General features: G+C 46.1%; 3 protein-coding genes across 6 annotated transcripts; all 3 read left to right on the forward strand.

The window, feature by feature from the left end:
* Positions 1–6,718: 6,718 nt before the first annotated feature.
* LOC123152977 (uncharacterized) lies at positions 6,719–9,122 on the forward strand. Its single transcript, XM_044572319.1, has 6 exons — positions 6,719–6,899; positions 7,022–7,465; positions 7,557–7,619; positions 7,778–8,020; positions 8,313–8,385; positions 8,827–9,122. The coding sequence occupies exons 1-4, from the start codon at positions 6,719–6,721 to the stop codon at positions 8,008–8,010; spliced, it is 921 nt and encodes a 306-aa protein (XP_044428254.1). The 3' UTR covers positions 8,011–8,020; positions 8,313–8,385; positions 8,827–9,122.
* A 1,773-nt stretch (positions 9,123–10,895) lies between these two features.
* Positions 10,896–14,264, forward strand: LOC123150322 (uncharacterized). Of its 4 annotated transcripts, XM_044570180.1 has the most exons (5): positions 10,910–11,184; positions 11,289–11,345; positions 11,450–11,582; positions 13,616–13,683; positions 13,774–14,264. In XM_044570180.1, the coding sequence occupies exons 1-5, from the start codon at positions 11,064–11,066 to the stop codon at positions 13,854–13,856; spliced, it is 462 nt and encodes a 153-aa protein (XP_044426115.1). In that variant the 5' UTR covers positions 10,910–11,063; the 3' UTR covers positions 13,857–14,264. The 4 variants fall into 4 exon arrangements, 3 of the variants coding, with proteins under 3 accessions (XP_044426115.1, XP_044426114.1, XP_044426116.1); XR_006475051.1 differs by having other exon boundaries at positions 10,896–11,184; positions 11,269–11,345; positions 13,616–14,264; XM_044570179.1 differs by having other exon boundaries at positions 13,616–14,264.
* A 4,103-nt stretch (positions 14,265–18,367) lies between these two features.
* Positions 18,368–18,972, forward strand: LOC123152978 (uncharacterized). Its single transcript, XM_044572320.1, has one exon. It carries the CDS (start codon positions 18,391–18,393, stop codon positions 18,970–18,972), a length of 582 nt encoding a protein of 193 aa, XP_044428255.1. The 5' UTR covers positions 18,368–18,390.
* Positions 18,973–20,040: the final 1,068 nt, after the last annotated feature.

Raw genomic sequence — 20,040 nt, forward strand, 5'->3', positions numbered from 1 at the left:
CCCTAATGGTTAGGCTTAGGTGGCTTCATCGACCCCGAGTCACCGTAAACCCTAATGGTTAGGCTTATGTGGCTTCATCGACTCCGAGTCACCGTAAACCCTAATGGTTAGGCTTAGGTGGCTTCATCGACCCCGAGGCACCGTAAACCCATCTGCTTAGGTTTAGGTTGGTTCATCCACATGACCAAATAGCAAAACAATAACATTAACAAATGAACATAAACCATCAACTATTCCACCCAAATGGCATCAATCTATGAACCATCAAGTTATCCACCCAAGTGGCATAAATCCATGAACCATTAAGTTATCCCCAACAGAACCATCAAGATATCCATTGGCATCAGCACAAGTTGCTTTAGTGGCATCAAACTCTAAATAATACACATGTAGCATGAGCACAAGTTGTTGATGTGTCATCAAAGCAAAATAAAGCACAATGTATCATCAGCACAAGTTGCTTGCAGTGGCATGAAACCAAAATATTGCTACAATGTATCATCAACACAAGTTGCTGCAGTGGCATCAAACCAAAATAAAGCACATTGTAGCAGCAACACAAGTTACTGGAGTTTGCATCACCTTCTGCCACCTCTACTAGCATTGAACCAGGCCATCCATCCAGTGTGTGTGCCATCAGTTGGTGGAGGAGCACTAGAAGTTGAGGCACCATACTGCCTTGGGGCAGAGAAGGGCCTTGAAGAATGAGCACCTCTCCCAGCAGAAGATTGAGCACTAGAAGATGCTCTTCCAGATCCTCTTCCACCACCAGACCTTCTTCCAGCACCTCTACCAGCACCACTTCCACCACCTCTACCAGTAGCACTTCCAGTTCTTCCTCCAGCTGGAGCAGCTCTTGGTATTGGTGCAGGAGCTCTAGTTGTTGGTGCAGAAGCTATAGTTGTTGGTGGTGCAGGAGCTCTAGTTGTTGGTGCAGGAGCTCTAGTTGTTGGTGCAGGAGCTCTAGGTGTTGCTGAAGCAACTCTAGGTGTTGCTGCAGGAGCTGTAGGAGCAACACCTCTTCCTTGTGAATTCCTTGCAGCAGGCTTGGAAAACAATTCAAAGGAAACACACTTAATAATACTAAAAGTAAAAAATGTACAAGGGAGAAAGGTAATTTACAGAAACAACAAACTGAAGAAGTAGTTCAAAGGGGCTTACCACATGTTTGTTCTTTCTTAAGGCCAACTCAGGTTTCAACTGTTTAAGGCAACTTGTGTATTTATGCCCTTGCAATCCACAATTGCTACAAGTAATTGTCCCTATTCTTGAGGTGGACTTTGGCTTTGGAAGTTCAAATTTTCCCTTTATCCTCTTCTCTTTCCTTCTTCCTTTCTTGATTTTAAATGCTGGTGGTTCTATGTCTGGACCTTGGGTCTTTGTCCAGTCATGCTCACCAGGGACAGGATATATCATAGGTTCATATGCTGCCAAGTAATATGGTTTCTTGAAAAATTTGCTTACAAAGTCCTCTGGAAACCTTTTTGCCTTGTTAATTGCTGAGATGGCATGGTTACATGGGATGCCACTGAGGTCCCACTTTCTGCAACCATAGGTTTCAAGTTCCAAATTTACAGCATGTGTTTGCTCCCCACTAGTTACTTGCCACAAGTTAACACCTGCTTGAATGGGTTTGCAGTACCTGGCCCTTTCCTTTTCACTCTCCAACTTCTCACTGTAATGTGGTGTGGTCTCCCATCTAGCCTCCTTTCCACTCTCTCTATTCCTATGCCACCTGACCATCTGCTTATCCTTTATGCCATCACACATAGTTCTTATTAGTTTTTTCCTATGATCTAGGATGTACTTGTTGAACACCTCAAACAAATTGTTGACAACTAAGTCAGTCTTGCAATTTGTGTCAAATGCATGCCTAGCCCAGGTATTCTTGGGTATTGCACTAAGCCACTGCCAAGCTTGCTCACTCTCAGCTTTGAGATCATCCATTGCTTTATTAAATTTGTGTTCATTATATGCATAACTAGCATTATCCATGCACTTCTTAAGGTCTTCCCCCCTAAAGCCAGCATTTTGGAAGTTTGCATATATGTGTCTTAAGCAGAATCTTTGATTACTGTTAGGAAAACTTTACTCACTGCATACAGTAGCCCCTGGTGCACACAATTTAAACAGCTAAGCTAATGTGTAATACACATGTCAACACATATTTAGCAGGCAATGCAAGGTGGATAGACATACCTTCTGTCTGTCTCACATTATAGTATATGGACCATACTGTCCAACTTCTCCTCCAAGACAAATCTTCAGTTGGTGTAGAAACCAGCACCAGTTTGCTTTGTCCTCTTGTCCAACAATGCCAAATGCCAGTGGGTATATGTTGTTATTGCCATCTCTACCAGTGGCAACAAGGATTTGTGCATCAGTGGTCAGCTTGATAAAACATCCATCAACACCTAAAACATGATGTAAACATAACATGTTAAATGCATTTATATGTGCAAGCTATTGAAACTAAAAAAAATCAAAGTAGTGCACAAGCTAAAATGAACTAACCAATGAATGGTCTACACCCCTGTAGAAATCCCTCCCTTGCTCCATTGATGCAGTAAAACATTGCATGGAATCTGGGTCATGGATGTGGGATTTCTTGAGTGGGTGCTGGAGTTACAGTGGTGACTACAACCCTACTTCCAGGGTTTGTATCCATGACAGTCTGAGCATAGTCTCTCAGCTTTGGGTATTGCTTCCTATGATCTCCCAACACAGCCTCAACAGCTAGGTTTTTTGCCCTATATGCCATTGCCTTGGGCACATCCACACCATACTTTTCCATGCAGGCATCAATAAGTGTATGTATGCTAGTACTGACATCAGATCTGAATAGTGGCTCATATTGCTTTGCAAGCCACTTGGCACTTACCCTGCTTGTTTCAGTAGAACTAGGGCAAGTGTGTTGTAATCTCATCTTCTTAATTGCAAAAGTGTTTTCCCCTTTTATAACAGCTGCCACAATGCAGAACTTGCATTATGAATTCTTGCAATGCACAATGATCCTCTGATCTGAGTTCCTGTGATACTTGAAGTCTCTGCACTGAGTGATGTGCAGGCTTAACACAGCATCTCTAAATTGATGTTGATCTCTGAAACACATTTGCAGTTGTAGTTGTTGGTGTGGTTGCTCCAAATCCTCATTGTACCATACTCTAGGTGGCCTCTTCTTTGCCCTGCTCTTCCTTTTTTCAGGTAGCACAAATGCTAGTGGCTGAAACCCATCATCTTCAATGTCCTTAAGTAAACTATTATCTTCTTCATCTGATGATGGTTTCCAATCAGGTTGCACTTCTTCTAAAACACTGGAATGTGACCTTGTTGTTGGTCCCCTCCTTACTTGCAGCTTCTGCTTCTTCTTTGCTGGCACAAATATTTTTTTCTTCCTCTTCTTGAACAATAGGCTCATCATCCTCCAATTCAAATAATTCCTCTACCTCTGTGTCATCCTCATAATGCACTGGTTCCTCCTCCTCTGTTTCTTCTTCTGATTCTTCTTCCTCTGTTTCTTCCTCGTTTTGTTCTTGTACTTCTTCCTCTTCCTCTTCTGGTTCTCTCTGTCTGTTTCCCTCTTCCATCTCCATGTCTTCAGCATTATTCATTTCCTCATTATAGTTAGGCCTTAAATCCCCCATATAATAAGGGTTAGTGTCACTATCATATTGCCCTTCAGATGAAGATGCATAACTGGCATCATAGCCATCTTGTTCTTCTTCCACAACTTCTTTTAACTTTGGATTTACAACACTCCTGCTCTCTTGTGTTAAAACAGCAGGGCCTACAGGTGCAATAGAGCAGCTACTCTGACGTTCATAAGCAACACCTTGCTGATCAACATCATAAACAGGAGGATCAACCAGATCATAAACCACAGGCTCAGAATAAACAATAGGATCTAAATTTTGCTTCTCTGCAAAATCCTTCTATGCTACATTAACAGCTGGTGGACAAGCCCTAAATAACAAATTAAACACCAAACTCTCCTCATTCTGCCTCTTGATCAACTGTAGTTTAACATTACTATCAACCAATTCCAAACCCTGCTCTCCTGGGGTCTCCATGTAAAACAGCAGTGAATCATCAATACTAAAGCCTTGTGTTTCCATCAAAGCAACCATATTCAGATACTGAACAGCTTAACTTCCTCTCTAACAGATCATTATTGTCAAAATGGATCCTAACATTCCATATGTCTTCATATAAACTACAATTCACATGTAATTTGCCTAATCAATACACTATAACCCTAATTACAAATTAAATGAGAACAAAAAAAGAGAGAAAACTTATAGGACGCCGCCGAAGCCGTGGGTCAGCTCGTGGCTACAGCTAGGGTTCGCCACCCATTGCTGTGCCAGCCGTACCCGCTGCTCCATGGACAGTGCGGGCTCCATGAACTCGTCGTCGTTGCTAGAATACGAGTCAGAGCTCGAGTAGCCGTCGCCGCCCTCGATTGGAGATCTCTCGTCGATTCCTCCTGCCGCGCGGCTGCCGAAGAGGGGATTATTTGCGCCGCCGCCATCTCCGTTGCCGCCACCGCCGCTGCCGCCACCACCGCCCGGGGTCGCCGCCGCCATCGCCATACAGACGTGCGGTGGAGCTAGGGTTCATCGACAAAAAGAGGAACAGAGGAAAGGAGAGAGAGACAGAGCACGGGCCGGTCCAGTTCGAGCCGGACCGCACCTATCGAGCGAGCGGGCGGGTACCGATTCGCCAGTGTAGTAGCTGAGGCGTGGGCCCGGGCGGTCAGTTCCAGCTTCAATACTTAGAAATATGAGGTTTAGCCCGATTCGCAACGGTTCGACTCAAATGTGGTACTGACACGTAATTTTTTTCAAAAATGGTATCAATTCGCCACCACCGCCCCAGATGTGGTACTATCGTGTAATTAACTCGATCAAATGATGGATCTACTGTTGTTTCCATACACTTCCTTCATTTTTTACCAATCTAGATTTTTTTTGTAGCAAATCATAAATTAATAGGATGGTTATATATCAACGTTATACTCTTTCATTTCTGTACTGCACACCTCATGTTTAGGATATACACCCAATAAAAATTGGAACGATACAAATAATTCACAAAATTAGTTTCTTTGTGTCAAGCATGCTGCAATTTTATTTTAGAATTTTTAGGTTCGGAAATGGAGATATCTACTATGATCTTATACCTGAAGCTTTGAACATATACATTGTGCACTATCTACATTGAGATACTGTACTAAATTTCCCAAGGTTCCTCGAAGAGTTGTACTGTCTAATTATTTCAAATATTTCCTCTTTGATTAGTGATCGTCATTGAGATCTCTGTTTCACCCCCCCACCCCCGCGCGTCGCTCTCCCGAGGGCGACTCGGGGGCGACCTAGGGTTCCTTCGTGCCGCCACCTCCCCTTTCCCCTCCTCCTCGCCGCTGCCTGAGGCGGTCACCGGGGCCCCCCCGCGGCTGCCTATGAGGGCGGCGGCGAGGCCTCTGGCCGCTCCCTTTCGATGGTGAGGGCCCGGATCTGAGGCCGCGGCCTCACTGGTGCGGACGGTGCTCCTCCGGCGGCGGGGAGTGCTCGTCGGTGAGGTTGGTCAGGTCCCCTCGGCTGCGCAGGCAGCAAGGTCCTGGTGGGCGCTGGTCGTGGTGCGGGGAGGCCCCGGGCTCCCCTCGTCAGATCTGAGGCTTCTGGGCCGCTCGTGACGTATGACCTCCGGCCAGCTTGGATCTCTGGCATGCTCACGCCTGCTGATGTTGTGGCTGGTTCGGAGGTGGCGGCAGGGTGCTTGGCCAGGGGAAACCCTTGGCCGCCGGTGGCGGTCACGGCGTCGATGGCGTCCCGGACGCCATTCCCTCCTTGGTGGCGGCGCCGAGGCTCAACTTCCCCTGCCTCCCCCCTTCCCCTGCGCCAGGGTGAAAACCCCAGCCCCGGTGGCTAAGCGGCGGCGGCGCCACAGTGTCGTCACCTTCTTGAAGGTGCCGACTTGGGCATGGGGATGCTGGGCGTGCATGGCGAGCTTGTCTGGTTCCTGGTGGCGGCCCGTCTGATCTACTGCGTCGCAGCTCCGGGCAGGTGTTTCTGTTTCGTGGCTGTGGTGCTCCTCTTCCGGTCGTGTCTCCGATGGGGACCTCGCCCTTCCTTACCTTGTACCTGCCGTGGTGGAGCGGTACTTCATCTCTCACATTGATAGCGGCGGAGATAGGCGGCATGGCGCTGTGGAGGCTCGGCGTCCGATGCGCGGAGATGGACTCGCACAGGAGGAGGTAGCTGTCTGGCGTCATGGTGACGTCGATGGCAGAGTGGCCAGACAAGGTAGAAGCCTCAATATAATCTGAAGACGGACCTGTGGAAGATGGCTGCGACGACACACGAGTGCGTCTGACCGGATTGTGCCCCAGACCCGGTATGTGGCTCGGCTGGGGTTTCCGGCTTTTGATGTTAGGTTTAGGTGAGTGGTTTGGGTAGTGGCCCAGCTAGCATCCCTTCATCATATGGATAGGAGTAGCGGTATATGTTGCCAAGATGATGGATTCAGATTTATTGTTTGTAATACTTTGTAAGGTCCTTGAGAATAATTAATAAAGTGGCCGTATGCATCTCCCAGATGCAGAGGCCGGGGGTCATCCTCTATTTCTAAAAAAATGAGCAAGTTGATACAAACTTAAACTTCCATGTTTTGTGGCTTCAAGTATTTCCATGATTTTGCTGCGGCGAGCGTGAGAGCCATGCTCTTCACATGCAAGCCCACCCCCGCGCACGCGGGCCCCGAAACCTGCCTGCAGATCTTCTCCATTGAGGTCACGGAGCTCAGCGGGGGCCTCCAGTGGCCGCTGGAGGTCTACGTCCTTGTCGCCACCCGAGACTCGGTGGATCATAATCGCAATGTCATCTTCAGGCGCAGGCTGCGTTTTGATTTTCGGCCGAAAAAAACAAATTTTGGCCGAATTTCGGCCATCTCGCTAGGGCCCAATATATGGGCCTATCGGCCGAATAATTTGGCCCAGTTTGAATTTTTTTGACCGGCCCAGCTTCCAGAGCCTTCCAGCTGAGACAAAACCACGAAACCGAAACAGCCAACCCTAGAATCGCTCGTTCCCTGTCCCTCCTCCTGTGTGCGGCGCCGCCGCTGCGCACAGGCCACATCTCCTCGCCCTCCTCCACATCTCTGGCCAAGGCGCTCACTTCTCCGGCCCTCCTCCACATCTCCTCGCCTCCACCCCATCCACTTCCTGTCCAAGACTGTGGCAACGGAGCTCGGTGGCTGCGGCCCTTCTCCAAGACTGCAGCGTGGTGCTCAGCTGCTGCGGCAACGGAGCTGATGGAGCGCGAGCCGACCAGTTCAACGGAGGCAGTAGCACGGGGCAGCGGCAGCAGCATGGAGGGCATCCGCTTGACTGGAAGGGTACAAATGTTCTTGATGCAGTTTCAGTACGTGTATGCAGTTTCAGTCTTCAGCAATTTGTCTCGTCCAAGTACGTGTATGCAGTTTCAGTTCTTGAGCAATTTCAAATTGATGTTGCTTTGTTTCTTGGTTATAATCTGTGTCTGCTTGTGCTGCTTTAGATTTAGGAGAGGTCCCTGGTAAATGGCTCGGCAAATGCATATATCATACGGGGTTAAGAAAAAGTGAGTCTTCATGAGTTGAACGTACAGCAGTGAGATTATTAATCTGAAATATGCATGCATCTGGTAGTCACAAAGGAGTCTCACAATGTTTTGGTTTGGTATATAATCTGAATCTGAAACACACATACATCTGGTATTCACTGTCATTGATTTTGAAGAGAAAGTATTTGTTGATAGTGAGAGTGAGGATAATGATGGGGTGAGTGAGGATGGGGAAGATGCTCCATCCATGCATGATCAGCAAGAGGCGCAAATGCAAGTGGAAAAAGAGACACAAATTCAAGTGGAAAAGGATGCACCACCAACAGATGGCAATTTGGAGACCCGTAGATCTGTACGGCTTGTCAAGAAGAAGACCAAGGGCGTCAACAGCCTATACCCCGCTGCTTAGAAATCTGCTGGCAAGTCTCTTCTTTCTAGTGTTTTATGATTCATGATAATTGCTTAGAAAATTTTAGTTACTTGGAGCTGCTAGTTTCTTAGATGTATAAACTTTCTATCCATGCCTAGCCTTCGTTGTCATGTTAAGCAATGTATTTATGTTATCCTGAAATGTTACCACTTGACTATTGTTGCATTAGACACCTCCCTGTTAGTCCATTTTATTTCATTATGCACAAAGTGGAAGAAGAAAATTCTGATGTTGAACTACATCCATCCTGATCCTTTCTTTGTTTTCTCTATATGAACTAGAAATGCCACATGAAGAACTAAGGATATCAAGAAGCTTTTGGATGTATGCAAGCTTGGAGCTGTTGTTTTATAGGTATATTAACCACTGTATTTGTCCTGCAATATGTTTGAGCTTATGCATGAATTTTGATTCACATTTTTCACCGTGGATTTTCCTTTTGTATGACAATTGACAAATGGCTAGTCCAAGCCAACAGTGGGCTGTTTGTGTCTATGTTGCTTTCTTTGTATCCTTAGAGTTTTGTTGTGCTGGAGTAAAAACTGTAAACTATAATTCATCATTCTAGTATATGGAGGCATTTTACCTTTGCTCCTGAAGCTTTTTGGTGAATATAAAACTACATTGCTGTAGTAGATTTGTTATTTGATTCATGAGCATGCATAAATTTGACTATTGTTCTACTAGCGACTTGTCCTGTTAGTCCATTTTATTTTTAATGCACAAAGTGGCAGAAAATAATTCCGATGCAGAACTACCTCCATCCTGACCCTTCCTCTATTTTCTCTAAACCAGAAATGGCACTTGAAGAATAACCAAGGGTATCAAGAAGCTTTTGGATGTAGGCAAGCTTGGAGCTGCTGTTTCAATGTCATGCTTTGATAGTTGTCTTTTGGAGCTGTTGTTTCTATGTGTAATACTTTAAGTCTGTTGGCTGTACCGGACTATTTAGACTCTGAACTATGCTGTGATGGTTGAACTGATGTTGGACTGTTAAGGGTTATGTTGGAGGCCACTTTATAACTAAAGTGTGCCTGTTATGTTGGACAGGTACAGTTTTATTAATCCCTAGAGCTTATTTGCTGAAATTTACATGATCAAACCTGATGGTTGTTGCGCTGCTATATTTATGGCCTGTTTTATTTCAAATCTTGTTTGAATTTCGTCCGAATTTCGGCCAAATTTCGGCCAAATTTTGGCCAAATTTTCAGATTTTGATTTTGAAATTTCGTCCGAGATTTTGCCGAAAAATTTAAAATTCCCGAAATTCGGCCATTTCGGCCAAGGACGAAAAAAAACACAAACCGAAAATCAAAATACAGGGCGCAGGAGGGAAGCCTCCCTAAACCTCACTCAACAGGTCTGTTTTTCCTCTGAACCATCATCTGTAGCTGACATCAACTGATCCATTAACGAGTGCAAATGATGCTTGCAGGATCCCTTCTTGAAGCTCACAGGCCCGTCCCGCACCGTCGTGTTCGCCGCCCCGTCGACGTCGAGGTCCAGCTCAAACTCAAGGGCGGAGCCCCGGAGCGCGAAGACGAAGAGTTCATCTCCAAAGTTGTGACATATGGACGTGATTTCGGCAGTGACAATTCCGCCGACGCAGGCAACCAGCACCCCGCGCGCACCACCTGTTCCAGCAGTCGCTGCTCGCTGGAGCTCACCGCCGCCCCGCTCGCCAGGGCGATCGAGGCCACCGTCATCTCCGCCGAGGTCACCCAGGGCCGGTGGCCCAAAACCTTAGGAATCCGCGTCGTCGTCTCCGGCACGACCGGCGCAGACGAGGACTTCGTACTGCTTGACGCTCGAGATGGGACATTTCGCGTGGACCTCGCCGACAGCATCATCACCCTTACCCGGCATGTCGTGTGCGTGGAGGAAGGCGGGAGGCTGAAACTTTGCATAGAGGCCTACAGCAAGAGGACCGGATGCATGTACGGAAAATCTGGGGTCACGGAGCTGATGCCCAAGAAGGTCCTCCGCCACTATTGCCGTATGCAAGCTTGCCTTCTGCACGGTTAAGTTCGTCGTTGGTTGGTCCTGCCTCGTGCCCAAAGTGGGGGAGCTCATGAAGTATGAGTGTCAAAAATTTAGTTCTCGATCGAGTGTCAAAAATTTGGAACCAATGTGGTAGATGTGGTCACTAGCCATTGTTAGATCAAGTATCAAGACCCCTATTTTTTGTTTCTGTCTTTATCAAAGCTTTAAATAGCTCCACTCTGTAGCCCGCTATCCACACGAAAAGTGGCTGCAGCAACCGGGCTCCAGGGCTCCTGGTAGTTGAAATTTTTGAAAAACACATTTTTGTTGCTTCAAAAAATCTTATATTAAATATGTGAATACATACACACATTCCTAAGGCCTGGTAAAAAGCTGAAAACAAAATACTTTGTATTTTGGGAAATACAAAAAAGAGAAATTTCTGACAAAAAATGGCACACTTTTTTCCTACTAGTAAGCATGCACGTGCAACGCACGTCTCAAACAAAACAAGTTAACATGGTATCAGATTGCTACAAAATGTTATCATGTCACTCAAATTATATTTTCAAAAAGTGTGACATATTTCTGATCCAACACATGTATCCTAGTCTATAGTAAAAACATCTATTCTGGATCTAATTTTTATTATTATAATGTGAGGTGAATCGGACACGACCGATAAAAATAAGACAACTTCTTTTTTGGTTCGGACAAGGCCGTGATCAATCACAATCTCTCCCGTCACTGCCTAGTACAGTACTCTACATAGTAGTATTAAGAAAAAAACGTCAGATTTCTAAAAAAAAACCGCAGTCATCATCTCCACTGCCGCCTCAGATTCTTCTCGGGATAGTTCCCCACCACTCCCTCACAATCTCCTCCGTTCCCCATTCTCTCCACCATAGCCAGCGCTCCCTGGTCAGGCCGCCCCCTCCCATTCGTCACCATCGCCGGCGCTCCCTGGTCAGGCTGCCCTCCCCTTCGTCACCAGCGCGGCCGCTCTCTCACACCCCGTAGGTCAAAGGTTGAATTTTTATCCGCCGCTGATGGTGCTGCTGGGCGAGGAGGCGCTGGATGCGCGTGCGCCGGCGCTGGATCTGCTCCGTCTGGCTCCGGCGACCTTACCCCGTGGCTCCGGGACAGGAAGGCTACCCCGACGACATACAGGTCCGCCCCCTTCTCCTTTCCTCTTGGATTTCTTCTTCTTCCCTTCCCTGAGATGAGATGTACGTTCCTGCCTCACGCACACAGCAACTGGACTCTATGCACAGCGAGGAGGATGAAGACACCCAGCCATGGATTTTTAGCAGCACTCACTCAAGGAAAAAGTGCGCCACCTCCCGCCTCCCCTCTCTATTTGATTCAATTCTACAGGAGTGTATGCGTGTTCCTCACACCTTGTTGCTCTGTTGGTGTTCGTGCTGGGCTGCAGGAGACCTCAACACGCCAATGGATGCAGCCAGCCTCCAACTCACCACGCACCTGCACCAACTTGATGTAGGGAGAGGAGGAGTGAGGCTTCTCTCACGGGATGACGCCCAGCCATGGGGCAGCAACAATCCAAGGTCAAGCCTCCCTCTACCTATCTCTCGTTTTGATTTCATAGGTCTGGTTCCCTGATTTTTCTGCTGCTCTAGATTCACTTGCATGCTTGACTGAATCTAGTTGCTCTCAGGCCCTAGTGTTCAATGAGATAGGCATTGCACTGTTTACTAATTTAATTTGCTTGCCTGCAGCCACATGGTCCAGAGATAGAATTGAGATATTCAGACTAAGTTTAATGATTTGCTGGTTATAATTACTGAATTTCGCTTGGTGCTATCACTGCCGACCTCTAGTGCTGAATCAGTTGTACATTGTACTGTTTACCAATTTAATTTGCTTGCTTGCCGCCACATGGTCCAGAGATAGAAATTCAGATATATTGAGACTAAAGTTTAATGATGTGCTGGTCATAATTGGTTCAGTGACTAAATCTGTCCCCAAACTATCAAAATTGTATGTCAAAGCTAAAAAACTATCAAAACTTTGCTTTCAAGATGAGCCTAAATTCAGTAAGATGTGTGCGCAGCTTGCTTTCAAAAAATGTTAAACTACTCCATGCTTATTTAAACTAATTCCTCCTACAGATTGCTGTCAAAATAAGCCTAAATTCAGAGTCTTCGGAAGTCAATTACTTTGAGCCTTTGAGTTAGGAGGTATACCAGTCTCTTTGTAGTTTGCTCTTAATAAACTCTTCCCTTGGCCATGATGAGATGTTTAAGTCTTTCCACTTATCAGTTTTTAGTTCCACTTGAAGCGATGCATATTCGAATACATTTTCTAGTCCTTTGAGCTGTTGAATGAATAAATGAAAAAGTATTAGCATCACAACCGAACAATAACAGAAATCGTGTTATCAAAAAATGGTGTAGTGGGACTAATGACTAACCATAGCGGTGAGGTCTTTGCGGCTCATTCCTGGGCCTAGCGAGTCGAGCACCTGGATGCATCGATGCCCGGCATTTATAACTGCTAGGTACCAATGGAAGTGTTCAATGTTAACTGGAATGTATATCTGAAAATAGGGTTTTTGTTAGTTTAGGTCCCATCTATACAAACATTTATATGGAACTGAGACTCACCATATCATGTTCCAAATAAGTTATAGCCAATTCAATTGGGGCATAGATAATGAAATTTGATCATCATTACCTTGTGATACAGCTAGCTGTGCCGGTGTTCCGTTATGTAGGCCATCTATTTCCTCACTGGTATTTTTTTTTTCATTTGTAGGCTTCACGCCTTCTCTTATTAATCTCATCTTTATTTTTTGCATACCGCTCTCTATCCCTCTGCCTTTTTAGTTCCTTTGGGTCTGCAAATCATGAAACAGTTCAGCAGTTGTAATACTGTATCGAACTTGAGTGACTGGGTTATGATCAATACATGATGTTTGGTTGTTGCTTATATCCTGGAAGGGGGTGCGCGTCCTGACTGGGTTATGATCAATACCTGATGTTTGGTTGTTGCTTATATCCTGGAAGGGGGTGCGCGTCCTGCTGGGAGTGGGGGTCCTGTTGGGAGTGGTAGGGCCCATACGAATACGAATCCTGTAAAAACATGTGAGATCATTATATTTAATGGAGCGCAAGACCATCATTTAGAATATGGAACCAACAACCTCGAAATGTAATGTTGTACTTTATAATAGATTCAATCGCAATTGTCGCTGTCAAGAGGCCTCATGCATAGGGTGTATTTTCTTATGGTCATATGATTTTGAGGGGACATCTTTGTAATAGATTCAATCGCGATTGTCGCTTTCGATCAAGAGGCCTCATGCATAGAGTGTATTTTCTTATGGTCATATGATTTTGACAGAACATTGTGGCAAACTACAAAGATTTGTTTCAGTCATAGGTTAGGTCAGTGGTATCAAATTTTCAGTACCATGGGGATCTGCTGAGGATCTGTGGTATGATTTCACTTGCTCATGCACTTTATGATTGGTTTTCATAACATATGCTCACGACATATGGTTCATCTCTTGCATCGATTACATGGACAAACATAGATCCTAGTATGTGGATTAACCATGATTTCACTATTTATGTAGAACTATGCAGAACAGAAACAGGAGCAATGAACGGATGTCATTGTTAACATCTTCACATGCGTGCAAAGGTGCATGCCGAGGAGTTTGCCGCCGCCGATGCGCAGTCCGAAGACAGTCGCGTCAGTGTGGGCGACGGCGTCTGAAAGATGCGTGCAAAGGTGCATGCCGAGGAGTTTGCCGCCGCCGATGCGCAGTCCGGAGACAGTCGCGTCAGTGTGGGCGACGGCGTCTGAAAGATTGAAGAGAAAGCATGCACCTGTGTTGGCGAGGAGGCTGTCGTCGTGGATGTCGCGGGCGTCGTCGGCGTCGTCTGGCGTCGTTGGTGCGGGCGTCCTCGGCGCGGGCGTTTCGGTGGAGGGCAACTCTGAAGAGCGGCAGGAGGATTGGTCGCCGCTAATTTTGGAGCGGATGTGGCTGTTTCGGTGTGTTTTTTTCTTTTCTTTTTGTTGGCGTTGGCTCAAGGACGGCAGAGTTTCGTCCGCCCACCTAAATTGCTTATCGTACAACGTCAGGGATACTTTTCTGTATTGACGGTTAGATCCCATTGAGTAGGCTTATCTTGACCCTCCAATTGATGTGTTTTCTTCTGTGTACAGTAAGCGGGGTGCGTTTAGGGGAGTTAACGTTTGCTTATTTTATAGTAGTAGAGATATAGTGTCAGAAATTTGTTTTTTTTCTATAGCCTCAGACAAAACGAGATTACTACCAAAACTTGCCACGGGTATTCAGAATGTTTATATGTATCCCCATGAAACATTTCACATTTTTTTGAAACTTCAAAAATACAAATTTCGAAATGTTTAAATATAGGGAGCAGTGGAGCTCGGATGCTGCAATCCCTCTCTCGCTATCCACATTACATTATCGAATGGAGGGAGTATGTGTACTATCACTATGCTAGATAGAGAGCAGCATTATGACTCACCATTTAGCGGCGGCTAGGCTAGACGCTATGAAAAGCTATAGTGGAGCTACAGCTAGCGAAGCTAAGCCCATTTAGCGCTTTTTCTTAGATCATGAAAAATAAAAAAATAAAGTATACAATCAAATATCATATATGATATATCGCATATACTTGACATATATGCATGTCCGAACATCAAGCACCACTAGTAGAAAAAGGGGCTTTTGTCCCGGTTGGTAAGGCCCCTTTAGTTCCGGTTTTCGAACCGGGACTAAAGGTCGGTACTAATGCCTCTCCCTTTTAGTCCCGGTTCTTACACGAACCGGGACTAAAGGGCGCGGCTACGTGGAGCTCCACCTTTAGTCTCGGTTGGTAACACCAACCGGGACTAAAGGAAATTTTATGATTTTTTTTTGAAAAAAAAAATTGAATTTTTTTTATTTTCAAATTTCTGAATTATTTTAACCTCTAGTGTGTAATCACCACCCCTCATCACTGCTCAATTTATCCTCTAATCACCCCTCATCATTCCAAATCATCTAACTTCCCGAACAATCACCCATCCTCCCACTCCCCCAGCCTGAGCACGCTTAACTTCCAGGTTCTATTCTCTCTCGTTTCCAAGTCTGCATTTATTGTTTTCCTGACAATAATAAGATGTCAATCCTATTAACCTTCATGAATTTTGCTTGAGCATGAAGTGACACATTTCACTGTTTGAGTTTGAAACTATTGTTTTAAAAAACAATAATTATTTAGTAACACTAATATTTCTTGAATAATTAGTTTGACCACAGATTGACCAGATTTGACCAAAATTCAAAATAACTGAAATAATTATTTAGTAACACTAATAGTCTAGAATAATTAGTTTGACCATTGTTTGACGACAGTTTGACCACTGTTTGACCAGATTTGACTAGTAATTTTTTCGATTTTTTCCACTCTAGATCTTAAAAGCCCCGTAACTGTTTTTCTGTTAGGTTTTCGAGGATTTTGAAAATGTTTAACGGGGTTCCCCCAGTTAAATTCGGATGTAACTTTTCGAGTAGATGATTTTTTATATAAATTTTTTTTAATCCGAGTTCGTATGCAAAAGTTATGCCCATTTTACAAATTCCAGAGAGATTTTGCAAATAAAGTCGAAATTCATATTTCTAAATTTTCCCAACAAGTAGACCACATATCACATGGGAAACTTATTTTATTTTATTTTTTTTGACATTTCCATCATTTTCTTTTTTTTCTAAAAACTGAAAAGGCGGTCTAGGGGGGGAGAGTTTGAAAATGGGACCCTTAGTACCGGTTCGTGCCATGAACCGGTACTAATGCCTCAAAATCCATTAGTACCGGTTGGTGGCACCAACCGGTACTAAAGGTCTAACCTTTAGTCCCGGTTGGTGCCACCAACTGGGACTAATGGGCATCGCACCCTTTAGTCCCGGTTCGTGGCACGAACCGGGACTAAAGGGCCCAGGTGAACCGGGATAAATGCTCACGTTAGTCCCGGTTCTTGACTGAACCGGGACTAATGTGAAAACTGCCCCGTGACCAAAGCCCTGTTTTCTACTAGTGCACCAATCAGGTGTCCTAATTCAATAAGCAAGCTTTGCATCAATGCATGACATATATCAGAAACAAGAACAAAGAATAAGGCAGAAGGATGGTTTTGTGTAACGGTTTAGTGGGCTAAATGGCTGCAAATTTAGCGGTATAGCGGGAAATAGCAGGCTGTTAGTGTAAAACTGATTTTCAGAACATGGGGCAAGGGAGCAGTTTATTTTGAACTGCTCCAGAAAGATGCTTAAAAGATTGGGGGGGTGTGAAATTTCATTCAATAATATGTTGTATTACGTGCTGCACAAAAAAAGACAAAATTTCTACCAAAAAACAAGCCACTGATTTTCATGTATTTTGCCTTTTTTGTATCTTTTACATGCAAGCATGTATGTTGCTTAAATTTTGGTCCGGTATATTGCATTGTTATACGTTCATGCACACAGAATTTGAAAAAATTCAAAACCTAAAAATGTGGTTTTCTAAACTTCAAAATAAAGTGCTCTGTAAAACCCGTGCTCAAAAGTCAACTGTAGATGGTGATATAGTACTATCAATAAGTTGACACCTCGTATTTGTGCTGCATTGGCTCATGGACCTCATGCTACTTGTCCTCGTCTAGACTAGATTACGGCACGGGTGTGAAACGAGCTACCTTCCAGACCTTTCGTCGGCGGTCAAAGGCCATGCTGACGGATGGTAGTGCGGGCGTCGGACCTTGAACACCGTGGGCATTGGCCCTGTAAGATGAGGATGCACAATAGGCTATATGGACTTTGGACGCCAGGGCATCGGTCTAGAATCGACGTCGTCCTTGTCGGCCCGCCCAAAACAGAGTCTTGTGCATCAACTTCTCTGGAGCTCACCGCCAGTACACATTTGGATGGATGCAGGCATGCAGCACTTGCTCAGTACAGGGGATTCTTAAGAATCGTATTCACGCTTATGGGGATGAGGATTTTATTGTGTCGCACTATGAGAAATATGGTATATTTTCCATCAAAAATACGTACAATTTAGCGTTTGAGTTGAAGGATAGTCAGGATAAAATGGGTCAATCTAGTGCCAAACCAAATGGAGAACGAAGGCTTTGGAAGGCTAATATGCCTTAGAAGATAAGGATTTTTGCATGGCGTGGCGCATCCGATTGCTTGATGGTCCAAACTAATAGAGTTAAACACCATCATATTACTTCAGGTATGTGCTCTATTTATGGAGTAGAAGATGAAAGCACTTTTCATGCTCTCGTTATTGTTCACGGGCTCATGCTCTTCAATTGGCTTTGAGAGAGTCATGGAATATTCCTGATGAAGAGTTGTTCAAATTCTCGGGACCAAATTGGCTTTTGATTTTGTTGGATCATTTGAGCTTGCGAGCAAATTTTGTTTTTTTTCTTGCGAGCCTAGCACCTGAGAAATGATTTAATATTCAGAAAAGGGAAGGAATCCATTGCTGCTTCTGCAATTTTTGTGTATAATTATTGGTCTTCTTTTACATCATGTCACGACACTATTGAGGTTGTTCCTGGTAACAAAGGTAAAGGAAAAAATGGAAGGTGCTATACCAGTTTTCACACCATTATAAGATCATGTGTTGTGGAAACCTTCCCCAGTTGATTATATCAAGGTCAATGTCGATGCTAGTTATGTGGAGAGTAATAATGCCGCCAGTGTGGAGGTGGTTGCTAGGAACTCATCTGATGAAGCTATTATTTCTTCGTGAGACTTTCTGGGTTAATGTTCCAGCGGGAATGAAGCTGAACTGCGTGCATGCCTGGCAGGCTTTTATATCAGTATTACTCTTTACCAGTCCATTATTCCAGAGACTGGTTGTGATTTTGTTCGCTCTTTCCTTGCAAATGAGAAGGCTGACAGATCTCCTCTCGTTGATATGAAGAAATAAGCCTTGAGTACATCCAGTATGATCAAAAAATTTAAAATTGCGAAAATCAATCGGCTAGTCAATGGGCTGGCTCACAAAATTGCGAAGTTTAGCTTTATTAGTAGATCTGATGAGATTCTTCTCAATAGTGTTCCGGTCTATGTGGCGAATTTTGCAATGAACGGTTGTAATAACCTTTCCAAATTAATTAATATATGGAGGTTTTCCAAAAAAAAAAGACTCCCCGTTTTATCTCTGAGACTTTTTACAACAAGAAATCAATTCCAACAGCCATCCCATCCGAACCAGACAACATCCACCTAGAGTCCTAGACGGACCCCACCAGCAATCCAGCATACATATGGCTCCGACCTCGCCCCTCTGCACGCCACATCCACCACACGGGAGAAGCAGAGCATAGCAGAGCGACGAGATGTCGACCTCCGACTCCGAGCCCGGCTATGCAGCCGGCGCCGCCGCGATAACCACCGCACCGTCCTCCACCTGCTCATCCAACCCGTCGACACCACCGCCCCAGCCTCCGCCACGCCGCCACAAGAACATTGTGAGTATGGCCGCGACCAGCAGGGAGGCGGAGGAGGCTCAGGACGTCTGGTTCAGGCACGGAGCTCAGTGGGAGGCTGCGTGGCCACGGCGCCCGAAGCCCGTGGTCGTCGCCGCCGAGGAGACGGGCAGCACCGGCGCCGCGTCATCACCTTGTGGCGGCGACGGCGTGGGCCGCGCGAGGAGCCTCACCGACGAGGACCTCGACCAGCCCCTGGCACCGCAGGAGCAGGCGACGGCCGCCACGCCGACCTCCTCGCCGCCCATTGCCCAGGCGAGCAAAACAAATCAAACGCCTCCCACTACAATTCTACTACAAGAATCGAGTTGTTCTTCTTCATCTAACGTGGTGGTGGTGGGTGGTGTTGCAGGGGATAGCACGGAGGAGGTGAAGACGCGGCTCAAGTACTGGGCGCGGGCGGTGGCGTGCACCGTCAGGCTCTGCAGCTGAATGACCATCAACAAGACAACAGGCCATGTCAAGTCAAGAGCACTCAGCAGGCTCCTTGTCCATTGATCATGCATTGTCGCGGTCGCGATCGATAGATGGATCCACTGATGATCGAAGCATGTTTCCGATGACGTTACGACAAGAATCGTTGCGGATGAATCTTGCTGTGTGTGGGGAGCTGTACATCCGATTCGGTGTTTCAGTTGTATGGTCGTGTTCGTGTCATGTCGGTTGGGAACTGTACGTGTGGTGTTTGTTTCTGTGCTCTGAGCCAGCTACAGCTTCTCATCTAGAGTACTATCTAGGTATAAACTCATGTGGTTCAAAATAATCGTTACCGAGCTAGCTGGGAGATGGGATGGATAAATAAAGGCGGGTGAGAAATCATCCGCCTGGCCAACCGTTTGATTAGGCGCATGTGGCCCGTCCGATTAGAACAACTCACCTCCTCACGTCGTGATCCTCTCGTCTGCATCCACAAGCCCCCGACGCTGCTGCGACACCCACTTCCTCTCAGCAACGACGACGACTGCACACCCCTGTTACACCGACGAGTGCAGCACTGATGCACCTGCCGTCGCCCCGACGCCGGCAAGCACGACCGCTGCATCGCAGCACCGGGAGCCACCAGGGGCTGCTCCGTGGCAACACTGAGGACGTCGCCGCTGCGCGAAAGCTTCATTACAGCTCCGGCTTAAGCTTCATTGCCGCGAGGACGAGCTTCAACGTCCCCCCGGCACTTCATTGCAACTCCGGCGACGCTTCACTGTATCTCCGGCGGTGCTTATTGCAACGTGGGCGGAGCTTCAACGACCCCGCGCGCTTCACTGCAGCTCCGGCAGCCCCCACGCGATGCTTCATCGCAACGCCGACGAGCCCTTTCTGCTTCACCGGCTGCTGCAGTCCCACGGGCATCGCAATACCTGTGACCTGACGGCGTTGGGCCCCATTCGGCATGCAGCAAGGTGGATGCTGCAACGAAGCTTGCCAGGCGCCCCCTCCACGTCATCCGTCGACGTTCTGCAGCACCGGCTGGCAGCGCCTCAGCTGCGAGATGTCGGCTGCTGC

Source organism: Triticum aestivum, chromosome 7A, assembly GCF_018294505.1.
Source record: "Triticum aestivum cultivar Chinese Spring chromosome 7A, IWGSC CS RefSeq v2.1, whole genome shotgun sequence".
Taxonomy (NCBI): Eukaryota; Viridiplantae; Streptophyta; class Magnoliopsida; order Poales; family Poaceae; genus Triticum; species Triticum aestivum.

Bases quoted from the DNA above. Each gene is read 5' to 3' on its own strand.
- LOC123152977 (XM_044572319.1), top strand. From the start codon at position 6,719: ATGCTCTTCACATGCAAGCCCACCCCCGCGCACGCGGGCCCCGAAACC. The intron at 6,900-7,021 runs GTTTTGATTTTC...TGACCGGCCCAG, and splicing joins CATCTTCAGGCGCAGGCTGC to CTTCCAGAGCCTTCCAGCTG. The intron at 7,620-7,777 runs GTGAGTCTTCAT...TTGATTTTGAAG, and splicing joins TCATACGGGGTTAAGAAAAA to AGAAAGTATTTGTTGATAGT.
- LOC123150322 (XM_044570179.1), top strand. From the start codon at position 11,064: ATGGTGCTGCTGGGCGAGGAGGCGCTGGATGCGCGTGCGCCGGCGCTG. The intron at 11,185-11,288 runs GTCCGCCCCCTT...CTCTATGCACAG, and splicing joins GCTACCCCGACGACATACAG to CGAGGAGGATGAAGACACCC. The intron at 11,583-13,615 runs GTCAAGCCTCCC...CTATTTATGTAG, and splicing joins TGGGGCAGCAACAATCCAAG to AACTATGCAGAACAGAAACA.
- LOC123152978 (XM_044572320.1), top strand. From the start codon at position 18,391: ATGTCGACCTCCGACTCCGAGCCCGGCTATGCAGCCGGCGCCGCCGCG.